This window comes from Mercenaria mercenaria, chromosome 11, assembly GCF_021730395.1.
Source record: "Mercenaria mercenaria strain notata chromosome 11, MADL_Memer_1, whole genome shotgun sequence".
Lineage (NCBI taxonomy): Eukaryota > Metazoa > Mollusca > Bivalvia > Venerida > Veneridae > Mercenaria > Mercenaria mercenaria.
In genome coordinates, this window is record NC_069371.1 from 69,582,527 (window position 1) to 69,594,826 (window position 12,300).

The window sequence follows — 12,300 nt, forward strand, 5'->3', positions numbered from 1 at the left end:
GGTCAAATAAAATACTCAAGTCTTATTCTGACCATTTTCAAGCATGTTATTGATGATTTTCTGAAACTTCATATTTAATTTCTATGTACAATGTACTTGCTCTTGTAAATAGGCCTACCTATCTAGCCATTGATAAATATTTAATCCCAAATTACAACTTGATTATTGCAGCAAAAACGTATGTCAATGCAAAAGAACTGTCAAATACATGCATATTGTATGATATCACAAAATGTTTTAAGACTCGTACAATAAATTCAGATCCACTATTTAAGCTGAAATTTAGGAATAATGCTATTTATACCATATCACACATCATATATTAAAACAAGAAAAAACTCTTCAGTATTTACCATGAAAATAGACATTTAAATGAAATGACTTATCACTAAGTTTTTAACCATACAGTTACTGCATTCTGCCTTTTAATTGTTGTCATAAATGTGTAAATATAAATGCAAGGTAGGATTAAAATTTTTGTAATTGATTGATCTCTAGTACTATGTCTAATATAGGGGCATAAGTATTGTTTGCCAAATGACCCCAAATGACTTGTGCATCATAGCGATCACTACAGAACTCATTAGAAAAGAGACAGCAGAAAAAAAAGCCATATCTATCCACATTTTCTTTGATGAATTCAGAGAAAGCTTTTGCCAGCGTGGTCTTTTGATTTCATGAAACGTGCCAGGGCAATGAAATATGCTATCTCACTAGAGTTCTTGGGTCAGTAGAAACCAAACAAGAGCACCACAATGCGGAGCAATATACACCAGAAGGTATGGTCTTTGACCTCTAAATGTGACCTTGACCTTGAAGTGAGATTCGAAACATGCGCTTTGCACGTCGTCTCGATGTGATGAACATTTGTGTCAAGTTTCTTCGAAAGGAGTTCAAGGGTTACAGGGCGGACACGAAATTGCTAACGGACGTTCCTACATATGGATACTTATGTGGCTACTCTTTTGTTCTCTCTATTGTTCTTTTAGCCACGTAAGAGAAAAATAGCCACATAAAAGCCTTACGGAATGAATGACATCAAAGAAAAAGTACAGTTACCTATTGTTCCTATAGCCACCTAAGTATGCAAATGTGAGCTCGGACAGACGGACGAACGGACACGGGGTCATAACATTCGGGCGTATAAGAATTCAGTATACTAACACTATATTGAAATACAAGATACCAAAATAATTTCATTGAGGTAGCCAGTTTGAGGCACAGAAAATTTTTGGACTGATACTGTGCACTACCATATGCCCGCTTGCCTGGTCCAACAGGTGATCTAGTGTTCTCCAATTACAACTACCAGTTGATTAATTTGATAAGCTGGTACAAGTAGAACTGAATTTCTCTGAAGATCAATGCCAGATGTGAGTATTCAACCGCCTCGATAGCCTATTAGTAGAGCGTCCGGTTTGAGTGCGGGAGGTCGTGGGTTCGATCCCCAGCCGCGTCATACCAAAGACGTGAAAAATGGTACAAGTAGATCTTTTGCTTGCCGCTCAGCATTAGAGGGAAACTGGCCTCATCTCTCAAACCCTCGTGGCGATGGATTCTATCAGGAATGAGGTGTCTAGAGTGATTAAGTAGAACTTGCTTCTTAATCGACCCCCCAAAAAATAGTAAAAACTACTAGATACGAGTATTGTGCATCTGTCGGGACAATTAGACATGATTTGCATGAAAAGGGAAGATAGAATACTTAAGTTATTTCCATTTTCATTAACTTAGGAGGCTGCGGGTCGTATTATTGTTACCAACAGACTTGCTCTGTCAAAATATAGCATACTTTTAACTTCAGTCTAAGTTCCACTCGAGGAAGACTTGCCATAACTCGCTTACCATACAACGTGTCCACTACATCTAGCTAAAAGCGTATATACTATAGTTTTGTATTTCTTCTGAATGGAACATTTTAGGTTTTTTTCCCCTATTGTGTAATAGGCCCAGGAACTGCTCATCAAGTCAGATTGGAACTATGTAGAACCGCCAAGTAAACCGAAATATGACGTAACACTTCCCTGTCTCGTCCCTAACGACCTCTTAATTATGATTCTGAAATCTAGCGCCATTGTGGTAAATCAATGAAAAGAACGACATTGTTTAATACATTTTAATTTTATGAATCAACAACGATCAATAATAATAAAAGTCAACAACAACTGGTAACATGCATTAATAACAGACAACAATAAATAGCGATTCAAGCACATTTTGTAGAAAGATTGTTATTGTATTCATACGTGACTGAGTTGCACGTGGCAATGTCTTTACACGGCAGTTTCTTCCAGCCTGGCAATGCAGCGTCTGTCCAACACTGAATAAATCTGAAAAAGACAGATAAAAACAATTTAGTAAAGCAATAAACAGGAGCTCGAGTGGCAATCATCAAATTGCAAAAAAAAATGTATGGAAAACATTTTTCATCGGGCAGTTTTCATCTAGCTGTTTGTTTTTTCGGAAAGAGTTAGCTGTTCCTACATATTTTAATGTGGCTTACAAGCGGAATCAAAAATTAAAGTTGAATATTTTGATAATAAAATACTTAAAAGTAGGTCTTTACAAAAAGGTATTGGTGAACGCCAAGAAGAGACAAAAAGGTATTGACGGTTTATTGTAAGCAGTATTTACCTTAACAAATAGCGTCTTTGTAGCCTTGTGGTGACTGTAACATCTTGCAGAAATGAGTAGTTTCTCAGCTCGACCGGCATCCAGACACCTCTCCACAAAATCTAAACATGCCTTACTCAAATCAGACAGCTCGAAATGCGCGGCAGCACAAAACAAACCTGAAATGATGAAAAATACTCTTTTTATATTTGCACGTGTACTTATTTTCTTCTTGAATATAGGAAATATATATTGACAGTATTTCTGTTGTGATACGGATTAGAACTTAAATGCCATAATGTGTAACTGTACTTTTATTTATATAGCCAGTGTTTCATAATTGAATGTCATGTCTGATATTTTTATTATTTTGCCAGTAAAAGAGTATGCATGAGCGAAGTATATTTACCAGCTACAGTTTCCTCGGTGATAGTCACACTGCCGCAGTGGATAAACTGGACAAGCATTCGGAACACCTCTGAATCGTACTTCTTCACGGGGATAACTAGCCTCTGCGATAATGACCGACCAATTCCGACCGACCTGTTGCACGTGTTCTTCTTTGACTTCTTGTTCTTTTTGGCGTTTCTGTCTTCATCAGCCGCACTCATAGACATGTGTTTCAGAATAAGTTGATACATAACTCTGAAAAAAATGTGGAGATATATGAAAATATGTAAAATATGCGAAACTGAGTTTGTTTTATAAACAAGAACAAATAAAGAAATACGTGATTACCTGTAAAACGTGTAACTTTACATATAGAAAGCAGACTAGTATTTGCATAATATGTATGCCAGTGTGTTACACACTCATCACGACAGATATAATTAAATAGATACGTTTGAAGTATTTAAATGTAAACTATCACTTTTCTTACCTGTTGCGCGTGCCCATAATTGCACGAACTCCATGCACGGGGACTTCACGTGGTCCAACAATAAATGTAACGTCACACATCTCGGGCATAGCGAGAATCAGCTTCAGATGTTCGGAGAGCGCATGCGTGCTTTGAAAGTTCATTACTTCTTCTTTCTCATCCGCTGGCAGGAGATTATTGTAGCTGTCATGTGATAAGCTGTCAAGACTGTCACGTGACTCCGCAGACTTTAAGGATTCCACGTCAGAGATGTCTGTAGATTCGTAGCCGGAAGAAGAATCTGCAAAATATAGAAGAAAATGGTGAAAATAATTGCATATCACTTTTGTCGATATATTTACTCGTAATCTTAAAATCCATGCTACTTTTCTTCAATTTTAGTCGATTTCAAATTTTAAAAATGAGTTTGTAAATATAGTTTTTTATTCATTTCATTTAATTATAAAATTATTTTAAAATAAATAATTAACGTACCATCATAGTCGTAATCAAAACCTTTGTTAGCATATAAATCTAAATCATTTCTCGGTCCGCCAATTAATGGAAGTGTTGAGTATGAAGAATTCATGTTTGTAGGATTAACTGATTGTTCAGCGTTGTATTCGTAAATGAATAAATGATGATGAAATTTGAGACTTTTATATTTTATTACCTATAATAGCTTACCGTGACCACTTTTTTGCAATTTTTGACAGAGCAAATCTTGTCAATTCTGAGTGCCACCACGCCATCAATATCACGTGACAAAATAATGCACTCCAATTGGCCGCTACAAACTTTTTCGCAATTTAATTGGTCAATACAATAGTCATTTATGACATGTGACAGTGCGAAAATATTAATGCAAAATTGCAATGTTGTCTGTTTGTAAAATCTTGATTAGTTTGAAGATTTAATCAGCAACGAATTTTTCACAAATCTGAATTGAATTTAAGTGTCATTTAGCATTTCATTAATATTTTCACAATCCATTATGACTTTTATGTAGTGTTTTTTAAAAATAGTAGGAATTCAAAATACGAACGTATATTTTGCGATATTTTCGACATAATACAAATGTACATGTATTATTATAAGCTGTATTAACTATAATCACATAAACACGTTTCGCATATTTTCTGGGATTTACACTGATAATAATTAAGCAGGAGTCAAGCTTTGTTGACAAGAACGATTTTAATATGTTCTTACAAAAAAAAATAGTCAGGTAAATGAAAAAAAAGCATTAGGTAAAGTGAAAATGAAATATCTATGTGTTGTTATATTTGTGACCGGTTCCTATAAGTTTACGGGGTTTTCTTACATTTGATTTATTATTTTAAATGTGAGACATTCCATCCACGTGATGTGGTCACGTTTCTCATAAACTCGGCTGTGTCGGGCGCTTTCAGACTTCACATATGTGTTCGGCATCATCACGAGAAAAATAACTACCTTTTATTTTGTCAAAAATAGCTCCTTTTAAACTTAGAAAGTTTGGTTAAAGTTCTACATGAAAGCAGGCTTCTCTGAAACTATCGTGCTGACTGTTTTCGAATTCCAAATAAAACTTACACATGAGGGGACCTCACATGTCACATTTTTATTTAAATTCTGCCTCTTTTTATCATCAGACTTGACTTAATCTAGCTCTTGGTGTCTGGTTCGTATAGCACCAATACATTCGAATCCAACTTCTCTTGGAAGAACCAGGTCTGGCCTTCAAGAGCGTCTCAGAAAACTCCAGTGCTTGACCTGGATTCGAACCATGGACGTCTTGATTGACATTCAAGCGTGTTTCCATTAGACTAACGGGTCAACATTATTAGTGTACTGAATGCTTTCAAAATCTTTGGCATCATGAAATGACAGTCTTGAAACAGGTTTCAAATCTCCGACATTCAGTTTACAAAATTAACCCCCTTTAAAGCTGAACAAAAATATTCCAAAGCCTTTTTTGTCAGCTCGAAGGGCAACAAGTAAGCGAACGCGCTGTAATCTGACAGGTTTTTTATGGAAAAGGGTCGAATTCTAGACCAGACTGCCAGGGTCCCTTTATTGATTATTGAAATATCCTCAGTGTTGGGGAGGTTTTCTTATATAAAACCGATAGAGTCGTGACATGATTAGTGGATTTAATATTTAGGTTCTAGAAAGCATCATTTCTGTAGAGTAATATTTTGCGAGACTTAGAGCATATTTAGTAAATGTGAAAACGTATGCCGTATGGTTTCCTGTTACTTTGGTCCGAATCACTACTCCATTCCCAGGTTATTATTTCATAATTACGCAAAAATCTTTTTTTTTGAATTTGAAAGAAGATCAAACGTTAAATAAGTGTGAAAGACATATGTCTGGCCGATTTCTTGCAATTGTTTGATTGAGTAAATGAAACTGTCTATTTAGTTTCCTTGGCCTAATTACAAACCAATTAGCAAGTATATTACTTTCAAACACTTCACACGATCCTGACATTGGAAATTGACCAATGGCGTTACAGTTGATATTTTAGGCGAACAATTTGACCAATTAGATTGTATTTTAGAATAGGTTTGCGCTGTTACAGAATCCAGGAACACTGGGTATGTTAACTGCCGTCATTACATAACTGAAATACTGTTGAAAAACAGTGTTAAACCCAAAACAAAGAAAGACTGTACTGTCTGGAGGTCAAGATCAATTATATGCCAGCCCCCTTGCTAGATATATCTTGCTGAAAAATAATGGTTTACATAAAGTGGTGAGATGTGTGTGATTTGATTTAAACAAGTAATATATTGGATACTGACTGTATTAGGTCTGATCCATATATAGGACCCTGGATATATTCTTTTGAAGAGAAGACAGAAGAGATATATATTTTTAGACACTTGGGCATGCTTGCTGTCTCTTAAGTTGTAGACATAAGTTTGAGATGCTCTTTACTTTTATTTTTAGATTCCTTGTCTGAGGTAGACGAGTCACTACACCCTGAAACTTTGATAAAGTTTGATGAAATTTACAAGATTTCTACTATGTTTGATCAGAATACATTAACTATGAAAGACAGATTGCGCAAATTGTTAGATATATACAGTTATCGTGAAGATGAGCAGAGGACTGATGTGGAAAATAACAGACTTGCAAAACAAGAACGTGTTTTAGGAGTGGAACAAAACAGGAATAAAATTGTGTGATATTTTTGTGTGCATTTCATTCATTTTATTCACTGACCATAGCTTTTACAAACGCGATGGTTCCAACTCCTAACTGATGTAGGGTTTGTCATGGAAAAGATGGATAAATATGGCTGAGTGACAGTTTTTCAGTTGTTACATATATTTGAAGCTGTCAGAGTTCTACTTCGTTTTGCATTAACTGGAAACAACAAGTGAGACAGGACTTTCACTGTAAGTTACTTATTGCATGCAATTGTTTGCACTTGTTGAGTTTTACAGTTGAATGTCATTATAATATAGGGGCATAATAATTGTTTGCTAAATACCCCAGATGACATGTGCATCGTAGCGGATATATGACAGTACCACTACAACTTATTAGAAAGAAACAGCAGAAATAAACTGTCAGCTAGCCATATCTATCCACATTTTCTTTGATGAATTCAGAGAAAGCTTTTGCCAGCGTGGTCTTTTGATTTCATGAAACATGCCAGGGCAATGAAATATGCTATCTCACTAGAGTTCTTAGGTCAGTAGAAACCAAATGAGCACCCCAATGTGGAGCAATACACCAGAAGGTATGGCCTTTAACCTCTAAGTGTGACCTTGACCTTGAAGTGAGATTCGAAACATGCGCTTTGCACGTCGTCTCGATGTGATGAACATTCGTGTCAAGTTTCTTCGAAAGGGGTGCAAGGGTTACAGGGCGGACATGAAATTGCTAACTGACAGATGGACGAACGGACACGGGGTCATAACATTCGGGCGTATAAAAATTCAGTATATTAACACTGTATTGAATACAAGATATCAAAAGAACTTCATTGAGGTAGCCAGTATGTGTCAAGAAACATTTTTGTATCCACCTATGAGTGGTGGGGGCATATAGATTTGTTCTTGTCCGTGCGTCCGTCTGAAGTTCGTGACGCGCCTAGCTCCCCCAGACCCCCACCCACCCCATGAGTGGTGGGGGCATATAGATTTGCTCTTGTCCTTGCGACCGTCCGAAGTTCGTGACACGCCTAGCTCAAAAAGTATTTGATATAAATTGATGAAACCTTGCATGAGTCCTTATCATGATATGAACTTGTGCACCTCCTATTTTTCGTCTGGGACCGCCCCCTAATTTTAGAGTTATGGCCCCTGAAATAGTCAAAAATGCACTTTTTCACCTTGTGACACGCCTAGCTCAAAAAGTATTTGATATAGGTTCATCAAACCTTGCACGAGTCTTAATCATGATATGAACTTTCGCAACTCCTATTTTTCATCTGGGTTCGCCCCCTATTTCTAGTGTTATGGCCCCTGAAATAGTCAAAACATGCACATTTTCACCTTGTGACACCCCTATCTCAAAAAGTATTTGATATAAATTGATGAAACCTTGCACGAGTCTTTATCATGATATGAACTTGAGCGCCTCCTATTTTTCGTCTGGCTCATTTTTATAGTTATGGCCCTTGAAATAGTCAAAATGCACATTTTCACCTTGTGACAGGCCTAGCTCAAAAAGTATTTGATATAGATTCATGAAACCTTGTATGAGTCTTAATCATGATATGAACTTGCTCACCTACTATTTTTCATCTGTGTCCGCCCCCTATTTCTAGAGTTATGGTCCCTGAAATAGTCAAAAATGCACATTTTCCCCTTGTGACATGCCTAGCTCAAAAAGTATTTGATGTAGATTTATGAAACCTTGCATGACTCTTTATCATGATATGAACTTGCGCACTTTGGGCCCCCCCTTATTCCAGAGTTATGGCCCCCTGAAATAATCAAATAATGCACATTTTCACCTAATTATGTGCCTCAAAGTATTTAATGTAAATCCATGAAACATTGCTTGAGTCTTAATCATAATGTGACCTTGCACACTTGGCATTCTTCTTGAGAATTTTAGCGTTTATTACAGAGTTATGGCTCTTGAAATGGCCAAAATAGTGGATTTTTTGTTTGTGATGCTCATAGCTCAAAAAGTATATGATATAGAATAATGAATCCGTTTCATAAAAAAAAAATTTGTGGTTATACCCTATTAAGACTGCAAACATTTGAGTTATTTCCCCTTATTTGTGACAAATGTATCAGTGGGGGCACACCCTGTGTCCTACAGACACATTCTAGTTGGACTGATACTGTGCACTACCATATTCCCGCTTGCCTTGTCCAACAAGTGATCTAGTGTTCTCCAATTACAACTACCAGTTGATTAATTTGATAAGCTGGTACACGTAGAATTGAATTTCTATGAAGATCAATGCCAGATGTGAGTATTCAACTGCCTCGATAGCCCAGTGGTAGAGCGTCTGGTTTGAGTGCGGGAGGTCGTGGGTTCGATCCCCAGCCGCGTCATACCAAAGACGTGAAAAATGGTACCAGTAGATCTCTTGCTTGGCGCTCAGCATTAGAGGGAAACTGGCCTCATCTCTCAAACCCTCGTGGCTATGGATTCTATCAGGAATGAGGTGTCGAGAGTGATTAATATAAGTTGTAGAACTTGCTTCTTAATCGACCCAAAAAAAAAATTAGTAAAAACTAATAGATATGAGTATTGTGCATTGTCGTGACGATTAGACATGATTTGCATGAGAAAAGGGAAGATAGAATACTTAAGTTATTTCCATTTTCATTAACGTTGGCACTTAGGAGGCTGCGGGTCGTATTTTTGTTACCAACAGAATAGCTCTGTCAACATATTGCATACTTTTAACTTCAGTTCCACTCGTGGAAAGGTTGCCATAACTCGCTTACCATACAACGTGTCCGCTACATCTAGCTAAAAGTGTATAAACTGTAGTTTTGTGTTTCTTCTGAATATAACATTTTAGGTTCTTTTCCCCTATTGTGTAATAGGCCCATGAACTGCTCACCAGATTGGAACTATATAGAATCACCAAGTAAACCGAAATATGACGTAACACTTCCGTCGTCTCAAACGACCTCTTAATTATGATTCTGAAATCTAGCGCCATTGTGGTAAATCAATGAAAAGAACGACATTGCTTAATACATTTTAATTTTATGAATCAACAACGATCAGTAATAATAAAAGTCAACAACAACTGGTAACATGCATTAATAACAGACAACAATAAATAGCGATTCAAGCACATTTTGTAGAAAGATTGTTATTGTATTCATACGTGACAGAGTTGCACGTGACAATGTCTTTACACTGCAGTTTCTTCCAGTCTGGCAATGCAGCGTTTGTCCAACACTGAATAAATCTGAAAAAGACAGGTAAAAACAATTCAATAAAGCAATAAACAGGAGCTCGAGTGGCAATCATCATCAAATTGCAAAAAAAAAAAAACTGTTTGAAAACCATTTTTCATCGGGCAGTTTTTATCTAGCAGTTTGTTTTTTCGGAAGAATTAGCTGTTCCTACATATATTTATGTGGCTTACAAGCGGAATCAAAAATTAAAGTTGAATATTTTGATAATAAAATACTTTAAAAGTAGGTCTTTACAAAAAGGTATTGGTGAACGCCAAGAAGAGACAAAAAGGTATTGACGGTTTATTGTAAGCAGTATTTACCTTAACAAATAGCGTCTTTGTAGCGTTGTGGTGACTGTAACATCTTGCAGAAATGAGTAGTTTCTCAGCTCGACCGGCATCCAGACACCTCTCCACAAAATCTAAACATGCTTTACTCAAATCAGACAGCTCGAAATGCGCGGCAGCACAAAACAAACCTGAAATGATAAAAAATACTCTTTTTATATTTGTACGTGTACTTATTTTCTTCTTGAATATAGGAAATATATATTGATAGTATTTCTTTTGGGGTACAAATTAGAACTTAAATGCCATAATGTGTAACTGTACTTTTATTTATATAGCCAGTGTTTCATTATTAGAATGTCATGTCTGATATTCTTATTATTTAAAAGAGTATGCATGAACGAAGTATATTTACCAGCTACAGTTTCCTCGGTGATAGTCACACTGCCGCAGTGGATAAACTGGACAAGCATTCGAAACACCTCTGAATCGTACTTCTTCACGGGGATAACTAGTCTCTGCGATAATGACCGGCCAATTCCGACCGACCTGTTGCACGTGTTCTTCTTTGACTTCTTGTTCTTTTTGGCGTTTCTGTCTTCATCAGCCGCACTCATAGACATGTGTTTCAGAATAAGTTGATACATAACTCTGAAAAAAATGTGGAGATATACGAAAATATGTAAAATATGCGAAACTGAGTTTGTTTTATAAACAAGAACAAATAAAGAAATACATGATTACCTGTAAAACGTGTAACTTTATATAGAAAGCAGACTAGCATGTGCATAATATGTATGCCAGTGTGTTACACACACATTACGACAGATATAATTAAATAGATACGTTTGGAGTATTTAAATGTAAACTATCACTTTTCTTACCTGCTGCGCGTGCCCATAATAGCACGAACTCCATGCACGGGGACTTCACGTGGTCCAACAATAAATGTAACGTCACACATCTCGGGCATAGCGAGAATCAGCTTCAGATGTTCAGAGAGCGCATGCGTACTTTGAAAGTTCATTACTTCTTCTTTCTCATCCGCTGGCAGGAAATTATTGTAGCTGTCATGTGATAAGCTGTCAAGACTGTCACGTGACTCCGCAGACTTTAAGGATTCCACATCAGAGATGTCTGTAGATTCGTAGCCGGAAGAAGAATCTGCGAAATATAGAAGAAAAGTGTGAAAATATTTGCATTTCACTTTTTGTCGATCTATTTATTCGTAATCTAAAAATCCATGCTACTTTTCTTCAATTTTAGTCGATTTCAAATTTTAAAAATGAGTTTGTAAATAGTCTTGTTTTTTCATTAATTTCATTTAATTATAAAATTATCTTAAAATGAATAATTAACGTACCATCATAGTCGTAATCAAAACCTTTGTTAGCATATAAATCTAAATCATTTCTCGGTCCGCCCATTAATGGAAGTGTTGAGTATGAAGAATTCATGTTTGTAAGATTAACTGATTGTTCAACGTTGTATTCGTAAATGATTAAATGATAATGAATTTGAGACTTTTATATTTTATTACCTATAATAGCTTACCGTGATCACTTTTTTCCAATTTTTGACAGAGCAAATCTTGTCAATTCTGAGTGCCACCACGCCATCAATATCACGTGACAAAATAATGCACTCCCATTGGCCGCTACAAACTTGTTCGCAATTTAATTGGTCAATACAATAGTCATCTATGACATGTGATAGTGTGAAAATATTAATGCAAAATTGCAATTTTGTCTGTTTGTTTGTAACATCTTGATTAGTTTGAAGATTTAATCAGCAACGAACTTTTCACAAATCTGAATTGAATTTAAGTGTCATTTAGCATTTCATTAATATTTTCAAAATCCATTATGACTTTTATGTAGTGTTTTTTTTTTAAAAAAAAATAGTAGGAATTCAAAATACGAACGTATATTTTGCCTATCTGCATTAATTACTAATTTAGCTAGGTTTTCTTAGTGTATGAAAACGTGCAAAGCGCTGAAAAAGTCAGATTTGTTTTGTGAGGTAATAAAAAGTAAAATTAAGATACTTTCAGCTTGTGTTTTGATAATACAATACATATACAGCCATATTTTCGACACAATACGTGTATTATTATAAGCTGTATTTGCTATAATCACAAAAACACGTTTCGCATATTTTC

At 35.9% G+C, this 12,300-nt stretch overlaps 2 protein-coding genes across 2 annotated transcripts; both read right to left on the bottom strand.

Annotated features, from left to right (window-relative positions):
• Nucleotides 1-2,273: 2,273 nt before the first annotated feature.
• Nucleotides 2,274-4,061, bottom strand: LOC123531084 (serine-enriched protein-like). The gene is made up of 5 exons (XM_045311865.1): nt 3,968-4,061; nt 3,494-3,773; nt 3,023-3,258; nt 2,635-2,792; nt 2,274-2,330 (listed from the first exon to the last, which is right to left on the bottom strand). The coding sequence occupies exons 1-5, from the start codon at nt 4,059-4,061 to the stop codon at nt 2,274-2,276; spliced, it is 825 nt and encodes a 274-aa protein (XP_045167800.1).
• Nucleotides 4,062-9,803: 5,742 nt separating this feature from the next.
• LOC123531085 (serine-enriched protein-like) lies at nt 9,804-11,596 on the bottom strand. The gene is made up of 5 exons (XM_045311867.2): nt 11,503-11,596; nt 11,024-11,303; nt 10,555-10,790; nt 10,173-10,330; nt 9,804-9,860 (listed from the first exon to the last, which is right to left on the bottom strand). Exons 1-5 carry the CDS (start codon nt 11,594-11,596, stop codon nt 9,804-9,806), a joined length of 825 nt encoding a protein of 274 aa, XP_045167802.2.
• Between the last annotated feature and the right edge of the window lie 704 nt (nt 11,597-12,300).